This window comes from Monodon monoceros, unplaced genomic scaffold (genome assembly GCF_005190385.1).
Source record: "Monodon monoceros isolate NGI ecotype Baffin Bay Population unplaced genomic scaffold, NGI_Narwhal_1 Super_Scaffold_9, whole genome shotgun sequence".
Lineage (NCBI taxonomy): Eukaryota > Metazoa > Chordata > Mammalia > Artiodactyla > Monodontidae > Monodon > Monodon monoceros.
In genome coordinates, this window is record NW_021703786.1 from 19,899,777 (window position 1) to 19,916,911 (window position 17,135).

Sequence of the window (17,135 nt, forward strand, 5' to 3'; positions counted from 1 at the left end):
TTGTTTCTGTTTCCTGGGTTTTGTGTCATACCTAGAAAGTCCTTAGGGGAATATTTTGGACCCGTTGAGTTTGCTGGGACAGCCGAATACCAATACCCTACAGGCTGTTAAAAATGCAGGACTGACTACAAATTGTAAATGCTGGAGAGGGTGTGGAGGGAAGGGAACCCTCCTGTACTGTTGGTGGGAATGTAAATTGGTGTAGCCACTATGGAAAACAGTATGGAGTTTCCTTAAAAAACTAAAAATAGAGTTTTAGTTTTGATGTCATGTGATCCATCAGTCCCAAGACATGGAAGCAACCTAAATGGCCATCGACAGATGAATGGCTAAAGAAGATGTGATGTATACACACACACACACACACACACAGTGGAATACTGCTCAGCCATAAAAGACACTGAAATAATGCCATTTGCAGCAACATAGGTGGACCTAGAGATTATCATACAAGTGAAGTAAATCAGGTAGAGAAAGACAAATACCATATGATAGCACTTATATGTTGAGTCTAAAAAATAATACAAATGAATTTATTTACAAAATAGAAACAGACTCACAGACATAGAAAACAAACTTATGGTTACCAAAGGGGAAAGGGGGTGGAGGAGGGATAATTTAGGAGTTTGGGATTAACAGATACAAACTACTGTATGTAAAATAGATAAACAAGAAGGTCCTACTGTATAGCACAGGCAACTATATTCACTATCCTATAATAAACCATAATGGAAAAGGGTATGAAAAAGAAAAAATACACACACACACACATATATAAACTGAATCACTTTGCTATATAGCAGAAACTAACACAACATTGCAAATGAACTATACTTCAATTAAAAAAAAAACTCAAAAAAAAAAATACGGGACTGAAATTCAGAGGAGAGGTCAGGTTTGAGAAAGATGTGAAAGTCCTCAGTGAAGGTGCAGCTGTGCGGGTCAAGTGAACATGGGTCTGGGTGTGCCGCAGAGCCGGAATGTCCTCAGGGGTTCTTGCTGCCACTCATTAGCCGTCCTCACCTGTGGTTTGAGATGTGTGGGCAGGGACAGGACAGAGCTAAGAAGGGGTACTCACAGGGAGGCCTCGCCTTCCTTGCTGCCTCTCCTGAGGCCAAGTGTAGGCAGGCCAGCCTGTGCCTGCCCGGCTCTGGCCATTTTGGTCCACCCCTGCCCTGGTCTGGGCTCCAGGCCCCGGAGCAGCAGTTCCTGCTCTGAGGGCCCCAGCAGTGACCGCTTTCCCCCACCCTGTCCCCTCGCCAGAGAAGCCAGGGACCAGGAGCCAAGCCGGCGATCGGCCGCCTGCACGGTGCCCAGGAGGAAGAAGGGGTACTGCGAGTGCTGCCAAGAGGCCTTCGAGGAGCTGCGCGGGGTGAGCTCCTTCCCCACCACACACAGCAGCTCCCAGCCTGTCCTGAGGCCGCCTGCCCCACCCGATCTCTCCCACCTGGTCCGCTTGTCTCCCGCCCTGGTCTGGTCTAATGCCCCTGCCTCCTCTCACCCTGGGCAGCATCTTCAGAGCCCCCAGCACCAGGGCTTTGCCCTGGAAGCCCGCCCATACGCCGAAGTGGATCGGATCATCGCCCAGCTGAGCCACAGCTTTGCGGACATCCCCTTCCAGGCCAGCCTCCCCGGGTGAGCGCCACCGTGCCGCCCTGCTGCGGGTGGCGGGCACGACCACCCTGAGGTGGGAAGGACCCTCAGGTTGGCGGCAGCAGGGACCAGGCTATGGCGTCCCTTCCCTTTCTTACTCCTTCCTTCCCTTTCTTTCCCGCCATCTCCTGTCCTGTTTGTTTCGGGGGGGTTGGGGTGGGGGAAGACCTCCATTTGTGGCTTCAGCTGATCAGATCAGGATGGGCCCTGATCAGAGTGTGGCTCCCTTTTTAACGCCCGGGCATCGCCACAGTTAGGGGCACAGGAGGAGCAGTTCAGCTGCTGTTTCCCGCCATGTGCCTGGTCATGGGCCTTTCTGGCCTTCTAGAAGTGGGGAGGGGGATTCCTGGGTCCTTCCTAGGTGGGTGAAGAGGAGGATCTTGCTGCTTCTCTAGACGTTTACCCCCAGAAAGGATTGCAGGGGATTCAGCAGAATCCCAGGGCCCTCTGAGCCCCAGCTTCCCCCTGCTGCCCACCAAGGAGCTGTGGCTTCACCTCCCACCCCAAGTCTCCACCCCGGGCAGCCTCCCTGGGCTTAGGTTGGACACCCAGGATCTGTGCTGCTTTCTCTAGCCACCAAAGGGCACGGCCTCCTGTGTGAAGTTAATAAATGGAACAGCCTCTAACCTGTTCCTCTGGCCAGCCCCGAGCACAGGCCGCAGAGCCAAGAACGGGCCTCTCACAGGGACCCAGAATGGCCAGCTGTCTTCAGCACAACCAGAACACAGAAGGCCCCCGCTCTGCCCTCGGCCCCAGCCTCAGCCCGGGAGGACCCCAGCTTGCCACCTGCTCTGGAGTTGAACGCTATGGCCCGCTGGGTGCTTTTATCCCCACAGGCAGCCAGGCTCCTTGGCTTCCGATTGTGACCCTCTGTGTCCTGAGACTCCGCCTCCCAGCCAGCCGTCCTATCTCAGGGCAGCATCTCCCAGGAGGAGGAAAGAAGACGATCACCAGGCCCCAGGTGCCTCAGAGCAAGATGGGACAGTGGGCGGCATGAAAGCACCAGCTGAACCTGTGGAGGCTGGCAAGATACCTGGACCAATAGCAAGCCACCAGGAGCCGGGAGGGTCGGCTGATGTCTCTGTGGACCCCCGAGAGACACCAGTGTCCAGGAGCCCTGCTTACCAGTGCCTGCTGACCAGCTCTGGATTTGCTGAACTCTCCTCTGGCCCAGACCTGGCACTTGTTGGCCACAAGCGGAAGGTTCAGTTCCCCAGTGGCAATGCCGAGAAGAGGCCAGGGGTGTCCTGGCCACAGGCCTCATTCTTCGTCCCGAGAGCCCCCAGCCCCTGTGGCACCAGGACAACCAGTGGCAAGCATCTTCCCTCCCTTCGCCTTCCAGACCATGAGCCCAGGCCTCTGGCCTCCCTCCAGCCCATGTGCCACCAGCAGACCTGCCTGTCCCTCCCGGGCCCCTTTCCCGGGCAGCCCACAGACAGGCCAGCAGAGTTCTGGGCCACACAGGCCCCCTGGCCTGGGGGAGGATGGCCCCCAGGATCTAAGGATCCTGAGTGCGCAGGCTCTGGCCCTGTCTCCCAGCAGGCTGAGCAGCTCCCCAGCGGCCCCGCAGCTTCAGGCCAGCTGCCAGCCCACCTGCACTCAGCTGCGGGCACACAGACCCCAGGAGGACCTGCAGAGAGCCAGGCTACCTCTCTGCCCCCGCCCCTTCCAGCCAGCCGGGGGGCCAGCCGCTCCCGATGGTCCTGGACCCCCCCGCCTCTCCCTGCCTCCCAGTCCCAACCCCAGCCCAGTGCCAACAGAGAACTACTTCTGTGAGTCCCCCCAGGCACGCAGCTCTGGGGCCAGACAGCTCCTGACTCAGGGCAAGTTCCACCTCTGCCGAGTGCTGCACACCCAGCCCGGGCTGACCGGGCACATGGGGAGGAGCTGCGCCTGGGGCCTGGCCCTTGAAATCCACGTGAACAGCTGTGGTCATGGCCAAGCTCTGTGGGGTTGACGGCGCCAGTCCTCCCACCCGCCAGGTCTTCAGGTGGGACCAAGAGGGTCTGGGCTGGGGGCTGCCCTCTCCCCTTCCTCCAGCCATGGCTTGTGCAGCCATGGCCAGATGCCCAGGCCAGGAGGCAGAGGCAAGGTTGGCATAGGGAGGGCCCACAGAGAAGCTAGAGCAGCAGGCGCCCTGGCCTGGCTTACCGTCCCTCTGCAGGCACTTGCTCTGCAGAGCCAACAGGGTTAGTTGTCGGTGTTCACAACCACCACCCCCCCAGCCTCCTTTCCCACAAGCATGTGGCTCTCCTGCTTTCTGAGATGCCTGCGTGTTGTCCCCTCCCCCAACCCCCCACGCTGGTGCACACAGATCCTCAGGAACATATGAAGCAGAGGAGGGGCTCGACTGCGCCACTTCCAGAGCTCCCTCCCTGCTGCACTTAGTGGGGGCCCAGCACTGACCTCTCCCCTGAGCCCAGGATGTAGCCAGAGCCCCCTCTGGGGACCCTCTCAGCTCTTCCCTGCCGCTCAGCTCTGGCTGCCCACCCAGAGTTCAGTTCCAGTGTCAGTGGCTCACCTGCCAACTTCTGCAATCACCCTCCTCCCTCTCTCCTTCCCCAAGGACCTCCCACCATTTCTTTCAGCCAAGCCATTAATCTGGAGACAGAGATGAGTTTGCTATCGATTCTTTGGCCACTTTTTTTTTTTTTTTTAACATTTTGCACTGTGGTTCTTCTCACCCTTCTCTGCCTCTGTGTGTTTCTCTTTTTCAATGTGGGAGCTACCAGAAGGCTGGTGCTATTTTGTATCTCATTTTGGAGGAAGAAAGGGGGGCCTACCTGCAGGTGAGGACCTGAGTTGTTAGTTTGGAAATAGAGCAACTATGTGTGCAACCCTCATAGAGGTCATGTTTGTCCTTTTTATGCCATCCTGTTAAATTTCACAATTAATCTTGGTTCAGGAGATGTAAAATAAATTTGTTAATAACAAATAGCAAAGATAGGGGGGCTGGAGTATGTGTGTCGGGCCTTGATCTCCCCTCCAGGGACCTGAGCAGTCTGACAGCCCAGCAGATACAGACAGAACAACTGGTAAAAAGGACGGGTGCCTCCTGCAAGTGGGAGAGCATGTGTGGGTGCCACCACCCTCCTGAGGGCTGCAGGGAGGTGGGGCCGTGCCTGTCCAGTCTGCTCAGGTCACTCACTGGCCCTGCTGCCCACTGAGTGGTCGCCTGCCGAGGGCATGCTCGCCGCCCACTCCCAGAGAAACTCCTTCGCCCTAATGAGCGTTCTGCTCCAGGCCCTCTCCCCTTCCCTGGGGCCCAGACAGTAGCTTCCTTCTGAGCTCCCTGATGGGTGCATCCCTTTCCTTTTGTGACACATGGGCGTGCCTTGTCCCCCACTGCCTTTCCCATGACTCTGCCACTCTGGGTGGGGAGCTCCCCCGCCCCTTTCTGAGACCTCTGATAGCCTCACATGCTACTCACTCCAAAACCGATGCACCAGGTCCTAAAACCTTCATCACCATCTGCCCAGGACCTCACATCCAACTGTATGGAGTTCCCCTCCCAGTTCAACAATCTCATGTGACCTTGGACATCACACCTCTGCCAGGTCAAGCCCCAAGGTAACATCTCTCCACAGCCATGTCTCTGTTCTGGCCTCCAGGATATAAGTTGAGAGGAACCCAGGACGTCTGAGGTCCGAGCCAGGACAGGTAGGTGCTGCTTGACCTTGATCTTTAAGTGAGGGGGCTTGTTTGAGATGATTTCAAGTGTCCTTCCTCCGATAATAAAATACCATAACCTCCTAGGAATCCCTGCGTCCCTCCTGTCCTGCTGCCACCACAGAGGGACTCTGGTCCGAGCCTGGATCCCCTGCCCACTTCGTCATACGTCTCTCCTGTTTCCTCTGCCAGCCCCAGGGCCCTCCTGTGCACTCTCCCTACTGACAGTGCTCCCTGCCTCCCTGTCCTCTCCACCCCCTCCATCTCAGACCCTGTCCAGCCAGACCATCGCGGGCAATGCAGCCCCGCGTCCTCACTCTTGGGCCCTGACCTAGAATGACCCTCCAAAACAGCCGGAATGCCCACTCTTCAAGGCACAGCTTTCATATTTTCCACGAACCCTGTAGCCTTCAGGCCATGCAGGCCTGAGTTTAAATCCAGATCCTGCCACTTTGTGACCTTGGGCAAACTCCTGAAAGTCAGTTTTCTTAATCTGAAAAATGGAAGTAATTGTCATTGCCACATCACCAGGAAGTAAGAATTAAATCTTGTGTCAGCGAGGTGCTTGGCACGTGGTAAACACTCAGCAAACTAACTTATTATTACATCCCCCCACCAACACACACACCTGCGAGGCCTGCCTTCTAGACGTTTCACCAGGGATGAATTTCACTCTTCTCCCACCTCATGATGGCTCTCTGACCCATAGCCCCATCTCCAGTGTAAATTTGTGGATGAAGCTGCTAAGGGGCTCTGTGAGACACCCCATCCCTGGGCGCCCCACTTTCCAACAGCCGGTTCCCCAGAACTCCAGGAGGATCCCTTGCATGGGACAGGAGGGGCAGTGGGGTGGGCGTACTGTTGGCCCCCCAGGGGCACGACTGCATTTGTGCACTGTGAACCTCTCAAAGGATGGGTGTCCCCAGGATTCTGGCACCCTAGGCACCTCCAACTCCTCCCTGAGGCGAGGCCTCAGAGCTTCAGAGATTAAAGGAGGGGGCCACCCAGACAACCAAGAGGGAGGAGCTGAGGCTTCCCTCGGAAGGATATTCGGACGGCAAGAACGGTCCTCTCCTGGTGGAAAGGACACGGCACTGGGTGGGACCTGGGAAGAAGCAGAACGAACTTCTTGTTCCACCCCCCACCCCTCAGTATCATGTCATTAGGCACAGTCTCCCCACATGCTGGGTAGAGAGGACCCCGAGGCCCCCAAGCCATAAAGGAGTCCTTTGGGTCCTGGACAACAGCCAGGAGCTGGTTTCCTCCTTGGCACCGTAAGGGCAACATGAACAGTGTGAGCCCAGGGTGAGTGAGCCCTTCTGTCACCAGACACTGCTCTGAGCACCTGAGGCTCATCCACTCATTTATCTCCCCTGCAACACTGCGGGGAAGACTTTTTATCCCCCATTTCACAGATGAGGAAACTGAGGCTCAGAGAGGTTGCGGGACTTGCTCAAGTTCACACAGCGATTAACCAGGATTGGGACCCCAGTGGGTTGCCTGGAGCCCTGAGTCCTACTCTTACTCACCTCACCACCCTGCCCCCTTGCCTGGCGCGGCCTCTGCTGCAGGCCTCGCAGACTAGGCAAGGGGCCTAGACTGCCTCTGCGGGCAGGAATCCCTGCCCACCATGCCGCCCCAGGGCGGAGGCAGCAGACACCCCTCCCTGACCTGCAGCTGCTGCTGGGACTAGGTCTTGGTCCCACATAAGCCCAGCTTCGCCCCTGTGCAGGAAAATTTGAGGGGAAAATTGGCTGAAGGGCAGGAAGAATGTACAGGGAAGGAGGCCCCAGCCTCCTGATGGTAAGGGGGCTCCTGAGAGAGGACTGGGGGTGGGGACCAGAGCCTAACATCTCCCCAGAGGGTGGCCCGAGGATGGCATCAAGACAGCAGTGGCCACCAACCTCTGATTTCTTCTGCGTGGGGAAACAAGTGGTGGGCAGAGGGTCCAAAGGAGCCCACCATAGCTGTGGGGTTAGGGTGAGCATTCCCCCAGGGAAACCAACCCCTGTTTGAGGGGGAGACACAGGCCCTGCCCTCAGGGGCCCCCATCTAAGGAGAAAACCATCCTTGCTATCGGGCCAAGTAGGATGGGGCGGCAATCCCTACTCTTGTGAAGTCCCAGTCTGAGGAGAAGCTGTCTACAGCCGCCACCCCCGACGTCAGGCAGGAGGTTGCGTGAGGGAATTGAAGCAAGCCTCCTGCTTGGGAGTGGCGTGCAGCTTGTAGCAGAGCTGCCACTGAGGACAAGATGGGGAGGAGGGGACTTGGGTGGGGAGTGGAGTATGGTCAAGGGAAGGTCAAGCTGTCCAGCTGGGTGTGCTCAAAGCTGGGAACCCAGAGAGATAAGGGGCTGTTGGAGGCCAGTGGGCCCTACAATTGAGCTCCAGGGAAGCTGGCCCAGAAAGCCACGGGAGACGTGTCACTCAGGACCAGTAAGATCTCCCCACCAGGAAGACCAAGGAACCAGGGCCACAGAAGTTGTAGGAATGTGCTTCAGCCTAGGAGGTCCGGGCCACAGATTGGGGTCTCTGTGTGGTCTTGGGCATGTTGCAGGAGGGGATCCAGACTCCCACAGGCCCAAAGCCCTCCATGGTGAAATGAAACCCTGGGAGGCCGTGTAACGTGGCGAGGGTAAGGTAGGACAGACTCACCCTGGTGGTGTCTGGGGTGCCAACCAAAGGGGTAGAGGGTGGGATAGATGGACCAGATGGGCCAGTCCCTTCTAGGTCCCAGATAGAAGGCAAAGGTGGGGATAGGGGTGGCCAGGGAGGAGGGGGACCCTGGAATATGGGATGTACCTCTCACCGACCAGCTGTTTGACTTTGGGAGGCTCACGTAGCCTCTTGGAGCCTTAGTTTCCCCACCTGTAAAATGAGAAACACAGTCTCCCCCTCCTGGATAATTGTGGGCTTCCAGGGAATATCACACAGTAGGTCCTAATTCCTCAGAGCCCCTACACCCTGGAGGAGGTTTCCAAGATGTCTCCAGGATGAAGGAACAATTGACTCAGACTTGCTGAGCATCTGGGTCTGGAATGGCAGGTGGTTGGATGGGGGGGGGGGGAGTCACCCTGTTCCCAGCATTGATGTCAGCGCCTCCTGGGAAATCACCTTCTCACCTCTCCTGGGCCTAAAATAGAGCGGGGGGGGGGGCCTGTCATGAGCCAGAGGCAGCTCCCTCCCTGGCAGAGGCCCTGGGTCCCTGGGGAAGCAGAGGACCCAGCAAGGGGATCCCTGCCTCCATTCCTGCTCCTCAGTGATCTGTGGTCTCCCAGTGTGGGTGTGAGGATGCTCTGGCTTGGGGCACAAAGTCAGGGTGAGGCCTCACCAGCGGGGCTCACGTGTCTTACCACACCTTAACCCATCACTGACTCTTAGGATTCCTAGCAGGGGTCAGAGATCCCAAGCCCCCAGTGTGGGCACCCACCTTGCCCAGGAACCTGGGAGCTGAGCTGAGGGCACAGCTGGGGAGGTAGGTTGGGAGGCCAGATGGTCTATAGACAGGGCAACCTAGTTTGGCGAGAGAGGGGAGGCTGGGAATGCAGAGGTATCTTCTGCTCCTCAAAGATGTGGGCTGGCAAGGGAGGGACAGGAATTGGACATGCTAACCTCATGTAAATTACCTGGCTAGTTTATATATTTAGGGGAAGGGGAAAGAATTGAGGTGTCCTGTGTGAGGGACTCAGCCCAGTGAGGGGAGGACCCCCCGGTGACAGCAATGCCTGAGGCCCTCCTGGAGGCAAGGGCATCATTCGCCCAGAGAAGGAGGCTGCTGGATGGAAAGGGGTCTGGCCCAAGTGTTTGAGAGGACCCAGCAGTGCCCTACTCCACCGGGAGAGATCCCAGAGGCACTGAGTTGGGTTGGACGCAAGAGCCCCTGCCCCTCGCTTCCATCCCTGGGGCCTCAGCCTTCCCAGCTCCAATAGCCTTCAGTGGAGCAGGGCTCTGGGGGCTGGGTCCAGGGAAGCCCTCTCCCGGGTACGAAGCCAGAGGGGTGACCCCAGGCGGGGCAGCCACGCCCCCGCACCTCGATCGCGCGGGTCCCCAGAAGAGCCGTCACCAGATCAGAGCCCGGGGGTCCCTCTGTACCCTGCCTCCCTCCCCCTATGAATCGACGGGTCCTCGGAGCTCCCCAAGCAAGGGCAGCCGAGGAGGAGATCGCGAGGTGGAAACCGCGTGCGCCCAGCCCTGCACCTGCCGAAGGGGCCGAGGAGGGGCGGGAAGGCTGGTCCCGGGCGGCGCCTCTTTTGTCCTCCCGTCGCGGCGGCCCCGGCCCTGCCTAGCTGGGGGTGGGGGTGGGGGCCGCGGGGGGCGGGGGCGGGCCCTCGGCTCACGTGCTCGCCGCTCGGCTCTTAACCCGGCCCGCAGCCCCGCCGGGATGGCCGCGGCCGGAGCGCGCTGAGCCGGGCGTCCTCCCTGCCGCCGTCGCCGCAGCCGCCGGCCCGCGCACCGCTCCCGCCCCTCTCCCGACTGCCCGGCGCCCCCGCCCGCGGCTCCCGCAGCCCGCGCCTCCCCGCCCGCCCTTCCTTCCGCCCGCGCCGCGCAGCTCGCCGCCGCAGCCCCCGGACCCGGAGGATTATGAACGAGCCATGAGGCGGCTGCGGCGCTGGGCGTTCGCGGCGCTGCTGCTGCTGCTGCCGCTGCTCCCCTCGTCCGGTGAGTGACCCCCGCCCGGCCCGGCCTCGGCGCCCCCTCCCTGCCCCCGCCCCGGGTTTTGCGGCGGTTTCTGCTGCAGCCACATTTTCCTGCAGTGCTCGGGGTGACAGCAGGTCCAGAGCGCGGGAGGGCGTGGGGGGGGGAGGGAGAGAGGGTGCATGCACCCACCTGTCCACATCTGCCCCCCACCGCGGCCAGCCCCCTGCCGCCGGCCGGCGGACTCTGCAGGTCTCTGAGGCTTTGGTGGGGGGGCAGTCGTGACGGTCGGGCTGGAGTGCAGCTCCTGGCCCCCTCCCCATCGGGTTCTTGCCTCGGCAGGGCAGCAGATCCTCCCACCCAGATCCCCCCAGGGTTCCAGGGGCCACATCAGAGTGGGGGATGGGCGTGCCGTACCCACCCCATTCCCGTCTCTTGCCCCATGGTGGGCATCTGTCTGCAGCTATGCCCTTTTCTCCCCAGGTGTGGGGACCCGGGGTCCCGCCGGAGCTCTGCGCTGGAGGGTCTCTCCCCCGTTGGGGGGCCCGGAAGCCCCGGAGGTCACAGAGCCCAGCCGTCTGGTGGGGGAGAGCTCCGGGGGAGAGGTCCGAAAGCAGCAGTTGGACACCAGGGTCCGCCAGGAGCCTCCTGGTGGCCCGGTGAGTGGGGCCGGCAGTGAGGCCAGGGGGCTGGAGCAGGCCTTAGAGCCCAGGGGAGACCACGGGGCAGCCAGGGCTTGGGCGCCTGCCTCCCCAGCAGCCGGCTCCTGCAGCTTCCCCTTCTGTACAATGGGCTACCAAGGGGGTGCTGGAGCCCACTAGTGGGAGCACACACCTGCCCCTCTCCAGGCCCCCTCCCATCAGGGTGGGGATCCCCTGCCCTCAGCGGACCCAGAAGGCCCAGGGCTCAGTCCAGCCTTGGTCAGCTTTCCACCAGCCCCCTCTCCTGCCAAAGCAAGCCGTCCTACACCAGATGGGGCTTGGGGAGGGCAGTGAGAGGCAGGAAGAAGCAGCTAAGAGGCCAGTCAGGGGTTAGGGCTGCTGGGTGCCCGCCACAGCCACCCTCAGTGGGCTTTTTTGGGGACCAGCTTAGTGCTTGCTTCTGCCTCAGTTTCCCCCTGTGCCCTGATCGAATTGTTGTTCTCCTTTCCGTTCTCGCCGTGGGTGGGCCTTGGGAAAATGTTCGAGGCCCCAAGCTCACTCACAAATGCCCACTCCACTCACCCGCTGTCCCTTTCAGCTGCCAGGCGCCCCCTGCCTCCCTGAGGAAGGTTGGGAATGAAGGAGATTAATTGCAATTAATAATTAATTAATATCATGTGAGCAATAATCACCCAGATGGAATATTCATTCAGCATGCCTAGGCTCTCCAGGAGCTCGAAGCTGAAAGTTAGCCAGGCCAAGGGGTCGGCGAGGGCAGGACGGCAAAGGCCTGGCAGAAATAGGAGGAGGAGAGAGACTCAGAGGAGTACAATCAAGGTCTGGGAAGTTTGGGCAGCTGGGAGTGGTGGGAGGTAAATTGGGCTGGGCAGAGGGAGGAAGCAGGGAAACGGAGGCTAACATTGCGGACATCTGTCAGACTGGCTTCTGGCCCTGCCTAATGTACTTGGTTAAAAGCCCTTAGGGGGGGTGGAGGGGGCTGTGGCGTTGCCGGGGGGTGGGGGGGGGGCGGGGGGACTCGGGGAAATGGAATGGAGCAGGAAGGCGGCATGCATAATAGATGGACCATCACTCAGGGCAGTGTGGAGTGGGGGAGGGGTGGTTAATGGTTCTGAGCGGGCAGGCCTGGTGAAGATGGGGAGGGGTGGGGGGTGGTGGGCTGGGAGGGAGGGGAAGGCGGTGGAGGCTGCCTTTGGGGCCTGCCCAGGCTCCCTGGCAGGTGGTAGATGGGCAGTAGGGATGGTCCGCGGGCCAGGGATAGGGTGTCCTGGCTGGGTTTGGCCCTTGGTCTGACTTTCTTCCTTGGTGGCCCCCTACCTGTGAACCGTGCACCCCAAGCCTGTGTTGGCTGGGAGTTGGCTGCTGTTCCTGGCTGCTGGAGTCTGACTGGTGTCTTAGGGGATGTCCAGATTGGAGGATGGGGTGGTACCACAGTGGGGTCAGAGGACAGGGATGAGGGAAAGCCGGGGGGCCAGGGAAGGATGAAGAGCGGGTGTTCCTTCAGCTTAGTCCTTCCTGAAGAGAAAGAGTGGGGGCAGGAGTCTGAGGTATGGTGGTACCTGTGACGGTGGGGAGACGGGGATGGGTGCGCTTGGACTGTATGGGTTGAGTATGCAGAGGATGGGGGAGTCTCTCTGGGTGTCTCTCTGCTGGGTGAGTGGGTGGCATGTGTGCATGTGTTACAGTGTGTGAGTGACCAAGTCTGAATAAGCCCAACCGGGTGTCTGGAGGGTGGGAGTGGAGCTTCTGTGGAGCTGTGGGGCAGTGGTCACGGTCGCTTCCAGTGGGGATCTCTCTGGGACTGAGCCTTCCCTGGGACCTCCCTGCAGCCTCCCAATGAGGCTCACTCATTGTCCTGACTAGTCTGTACACCATTTTCCCCTGGGGTGGAATTCTTACAACTCCGTAAGGTGGGTAACTTTTTTCTGCCCATTTTGCAGATGAGCAAACTGCGGCTCAGAGAGATTAAGTAACTTGCCCAAAGTCAATGAGATCTTAATCAGTGGGGTGATTTTCTCCAAGAGCAGGGCTCTTCCCACAGTGCCGTTCTGCCTCCAGGCACTCTCTGGGTTTTGGCACGTGGGTGGGGGGGGGCATTTCCCAACCTCCCTCCCCCACCCAGCCCAGCACAAGGTGGAGGAAGGCCAAGGGAGACAGAAAGACATGTCCAGAATATTCCCACCTGACCGGAAGGAGGCCCCTCTAGCTCCCACTTGGCATTTCTCCCTGGAGCACTTCTGGCCTCAGAACCTCAGGGGCCGATGGTGGAGCCCGTGCAGCGTTGAGCCCAATGTCCCAACAGGAAGTGTCCCACCCTGCTGCTGTATGGTTTTGTCTGAAGTTCTTGCACCCATTTGGGATCTCAAGCCAAACAAGGTCTTGGGTCAGCAGCAAGATCTCCATCTGCTGTGGGTCATGTGACAAGTTTGGGGGCACATGCTGGCCGGCAGGGCTGGGATGGTGGGAACCAGGGTGCTCACCTGCTCTGGCCTTGAGCCAGCACCTTTCTGAGCCCGGATCCCTCAAATCAGGATGATGAGAACATTGATCTCAGACCCACCCACTGCCAGGAGGTAGTGATGGGGAAAGACTCCTGGCTTTTGTGAGGGGGGACCAGGGAGAGCTAAGCAGTCCAGGAAGGAGTTCGAAGCTAGAGAAATTACAATTTACTGGGCCCTCAATGGGACAGGCACTGTTCTACCTTTCTATGTTATTAATTTATTTCATCTGCATCACAACTCCAGGAGGTGGGGCTATTATTATTCCCATTTCACAGATGGGGAAACAGGCACAAAGAGGTGAAGTAACTACTCCAGGTCACTCTAAGCAGCATGGTCAAGCTTGATTTTCAGGGCAGCCCTCTTAGCCAGTGCATGCCGGCCCCTCGCTCAAGGGTACAGCAAAGAAAGGCCCAGGGGACTCTGCCCTCCTTGCCACGGCTCTCAACATCTCACTTCTGTCCAGTTTGGAAACAGGCTAGGCCTGAGGCCGAGAGGTCGGGGAGCTTCTGGAAGTGTAGAAACCTGGGATCACAGGGAGCCTGCAGCTGGGTGTGAGGCGGAAGAACAAGCAGGGCCTCAGTGTTCACCGCACAAGGGTGCCCGGGCCAGTGGGCTGAGTGAATCGGAGGACTCGTGAGGCTGCATGTGTTCTGAAGGGACCCTTTTTCTAATCCACACGAAGCGGCTGTGCGGGTTGTGCCTCCCCCTGAAAAACCCAGCCTCCTTCGGAACCAAGGAGAGGGCAGGATGTGAGTTAGTGAACGGGGGCGTGGAGGGTCCCAGGCCCAGGAGTCAGCTGGCAGAGGGGACCTCAGTCACTGGGTTGAGCTCCTGGGAGAGCTGCCCAGACCAGCATTTGCCACCTGAAAGCCCTTAACCGAGGACGCGTGCTGTGGTGTCTGCGTTTTCTTGCTGGGGAGGAGTGGGGGGCAGTTAGGCAAGGCTCAGTCCTCAGCCCCTTGCAAGATGGCAGTCACGGGCAGGAAGCCACAGGGCCTGTGCCTGGAGCCCTAGTACCTGACCTGGGCCAAGGTCACAGCTCTGACCTGGGATCAGAGGCAGGAGGGGGTTCCTGGGAGGGGGCTGGTGGCTGGAAGGATTTGTGCTGGGCCCAGCTTGCTCCAGGGTGGGCCCTGAACGAGCCCTGCCATGAGGTTGGGCAGAGGGAGAGTTCATGCAGGAAGCTCAGCTTCCATTTGAAAGGCTGTACCTGTGGCTTTGGCGCGGGACAGCCTCAGTGGGTCCTGGCTCCCCCGCTTCTGACTGAGTGGCCTGGCAAGCCTTCTGAACCCCACCTTCCCCATCCATGAGGTGGGGGTAACAGTAGTCTCTACTTCGCCCAGGCTGCTGTGAGGATTAGAGGAGATGATGGGTGGCAGGTGTCCTGCCTGGGATCCGGCAGGAGCAGATGTTCAACATCTGGCCTCCTGAGTGTCCGGGGCCAGGTGTGGCAGGAGGGCTGGGTGTCAGGAACAGGAGCCAGAGCATTTGGGGTTACCTGTCAGACTCCGTGCAGGGTTGGGGGAGGGGCAACGTGGCAGGAGTCTTGAGCCCTCCCCAGCCAGACTCCAGCCTGTGGGCTTGGCCTCACCAAAGCACCCCTCCTGGCTGCCTGGAGGGACCCAGCTGCCCAGAGTCTGTCCCCAGAGAGACTAATGACCCTGTAAGGAGTCCCTCTGTCCTCAAGCATTTAGGTCAAATCCCATTATCGGAAGTTGGTCCAACTGTTCTTTCTCACTATCTGGGACTCACGCTGTCCTGCCGAAAAGTGCAGGCTCGGCGCATCTTGGGGGACCAGGGCTGGGAAGGCAGGGATTTCTCCCAGGTGGGGCTCCTGCCTCTCCGGCTCCTCCCCCTCTGCCACCACCAGCCCACGCGGTTTCTCCAGTGCCTCAAAGCCCTGTTCAGCTGGAACATTTACACTTCCTTTTTCATTGATTATTATATCACTAATCCTTGTGAGAAAAACACATTTAAAAGGGCTTTCATTTAGTCCTCATGACAGCATCATTTTACCAGTGGGGAAACTGAGGCTCAGAGAGGGTAAGCAGCTCACTCGGGCCTTCTGATGCCTTTCCTTCAACAAAAGTGTTGAGCCCCTGGGCAAGGAAAAAGGTGGGTGTAGCCCGAACCCCAGGGGACTAAAGGCCGCCCCTGTGAAGAATTGAATCAGTGACCAAAGAAATCGATGTGCCCGAGGTCCCAGGGATAGAGAGGGGCCGAAGCCCTGTCAGGTGGGGTGGGTGGGTGCACGCCCTGTGGTCGCAGACGAGGGTGAGGAGAAGGTCCTGGGAGGAGATGGAAGCTTGGGAGGAGGGATTCAGGGTAACTGTTTGAGGGGTAGCGCCTGGATGTTCAAACTTTCTGGGGTGTTTGGGAACCCGAAAGATCTTTAGGCTTCCCCTTCCCGAGACTGTGATTCTGTAGGTCTGGGGTGGAGGCCTGGCATCTGTATTTGTGATTCTGGGACTTCAGCGGGGATTTTGCCTCCTTGCCTCCACACTCATATCTGGTGGGGGGCAAGCAGGTGCCTGGAGAGTGGACCAGCTGGCGACAGGGGAGGGTGAGGTCACCGCAGCCAGGTGGTCACAGCGGCCATGAGAGACAGGAACTCCGGCCCGAGGGTGAGCCTCGACCCAGCGTCTCCCAAGCGTGGCCCTGGGCCAGTCACCTCCAAGTGTCCCTCCCTGGCGTTTATAAAATGAGCACCAGACTGCCCGGGCAGGTTGAGATCGAATGAGCCTGAGCACGTGAGAGCCAGTGGCCGGGGAGCGAGAGGCAAGCACGGGGCACAGGGTGGAGGCCTGGTCGGCCGGTCACCAGCAGCGCTGAGCTGGGCGCAAAGGAGGGCAGCAGTCGGGGACAGAAGGGGCTCCCGAGGCAGGGACTGAGGGATAGCGAGAGAGGTCAGGGACAGGTCTGGCAGGATGCAGGCCAGGAGCAGTTTGAATTTGATAGAACATGGGCTGAAAGCTTGGCTGGGAGTGTGTGGGTTGGTGGGGGGAGGTTAAGACTGGTGCCAGCAGGAACCCCCTACCCGGGCGCCTGGGGTACAGAGGGCCTGGGGACTGAGGTGGCTTTGCCTGATCTTTCTTTTCCTGCAGACAGGGGGTGTCCCCCCCCCAGTGCCCCTGCATCGGGCCAGGTTAGGCAAACGTGCCCCATTATCTACTTTCCGTCCTCTTCTTCCCATAGCCTTTGGTGGTTCCCCCAACCCCTCCTGGGCTTGCCTCCCAGTCCCAGCAGCTGCCCTTGCACTGCCCCAGGTAGGAACCTGGCCTGAACCCTGTGTCCTGCTGGGGAAGGGGGCCTCCCAGCCCCACAGTTAGGCCTTGCCAGGTAAGGAGAGGGATGAGGCCTCAGCAGGCTGCAGGAAGTGGTGGGGACAAAGGCCACCTGGTGTCTGCTCCCGCATTGGTCCGGGCTTTACCCTGAGTTGGGGTCAGCTTGGTCTGCACAGAGAGTGGGGAGGCCAGATGGGTTAGCTCGCTGACTTTCTGAGTGGGGGAGATTCTGCAAGCACCAGGGTCGACTCTTCCAGAATCCTCCAGGCCCAGGACAACCTCTGCCACACAAGGCAACCTTGCAGCCTTGCATCTGGGCTCATCTTACCATTTTCAGTGGGAAAATCTGAGGCTCAGAGAGGTTGCTGGATTATCCCTGAGGCTACCAACTTTAGAGAGCGGAATCAAGGCAAGGGGCCTGGACAGGCTGCTCTCCTGGGTGGCCAGCATGGGGGCCGGGATAGAGGCTTGTCAGTAGGGGCCAGAAAGAACAAGCAGGAACAGACCTGAGGGCAAGAGAGGGCAGAGGTTGTCCAGACAGGGATGGGTGGGGAAGGCAGAGATAGTCCAAGTCCAGGAGGGGAGAGGGAGGGCAGGGATGGTCCAGACAGGGATGGGTGGGGAAGGCAGAGATAGTCCAAGTCCAGGAGGGGAGAGGGAGGGCAGGGGTGGTCCAGACAGGGGTGGGTGGGGAAGGCAGAGATAGTCCAAGTCCAGGAGGGGAGAGGGAGGGCA

The 17,135-nt window shown here is 59.3% G+C and overlaps 2 protein-coding genes across 7 annotated transcripts in view; both read left to right on the forward strand.

Annotated features, from left to right (window-relative positions):
• The window catches only part of DBF4B (DBF4 zinc finger B), a 41,359-nt gene extending 36,804 nt beyond the window's left edge, over positions 1-4,555 (forward strand). For 2 of the 3 annotated variants that reach the window (XM_029212751.1, XM_029212753.1), the window contains 3 exons: positions 1,264-1,372; positions 1,511-1,635; positions 2,490-4,555. In XM_029212751.1, the coding sequence (XP_029068584.1) occupies positions 1,264-1,372; positions 1,511-1,635; positions 2,490-3,429 (1,174 nt within the window). In that variant the 3' untranslated portion in view covers positions 3,430-4,555. The remainder of the gene's footprint in view (positions 1-1,263; positions 1,373-1,510; positions 1,636-2,489) is intronic. The other variant, XM_029212752.1, reaches the window with a different exon arrangement.
• A 5,335-nt stretch (positions 4,556-9,890) lies between these two features.
• Positions 9,891-17,135, forward strand: part of ADAM11 (ADAM metallopeptidase domain 11) — a 20,012-nt gene continuing 12,767 nt past the window's right edge. For 2 of the 4 annotated variants that reach the window (XM_029212045.1, XM_029212044.1), the window contains exons 1-2: positions 9,914-9,980; positions 10,440-10,615. In XM_029212045.1, the coding sequence (XP_029067878.1) occupies positions 9,914-9,980; positions 10,440-10,615 (243 nt within the window). Of the gene's footprint in view, positions 9,981-10,050; positions 10,209-10,439; positions 10,616-17,135 lie in introns of those variants that run through there. The other 2 variants (XM_029212046.1, XM_029212047.1) reach the window with 2 other exon arrangements.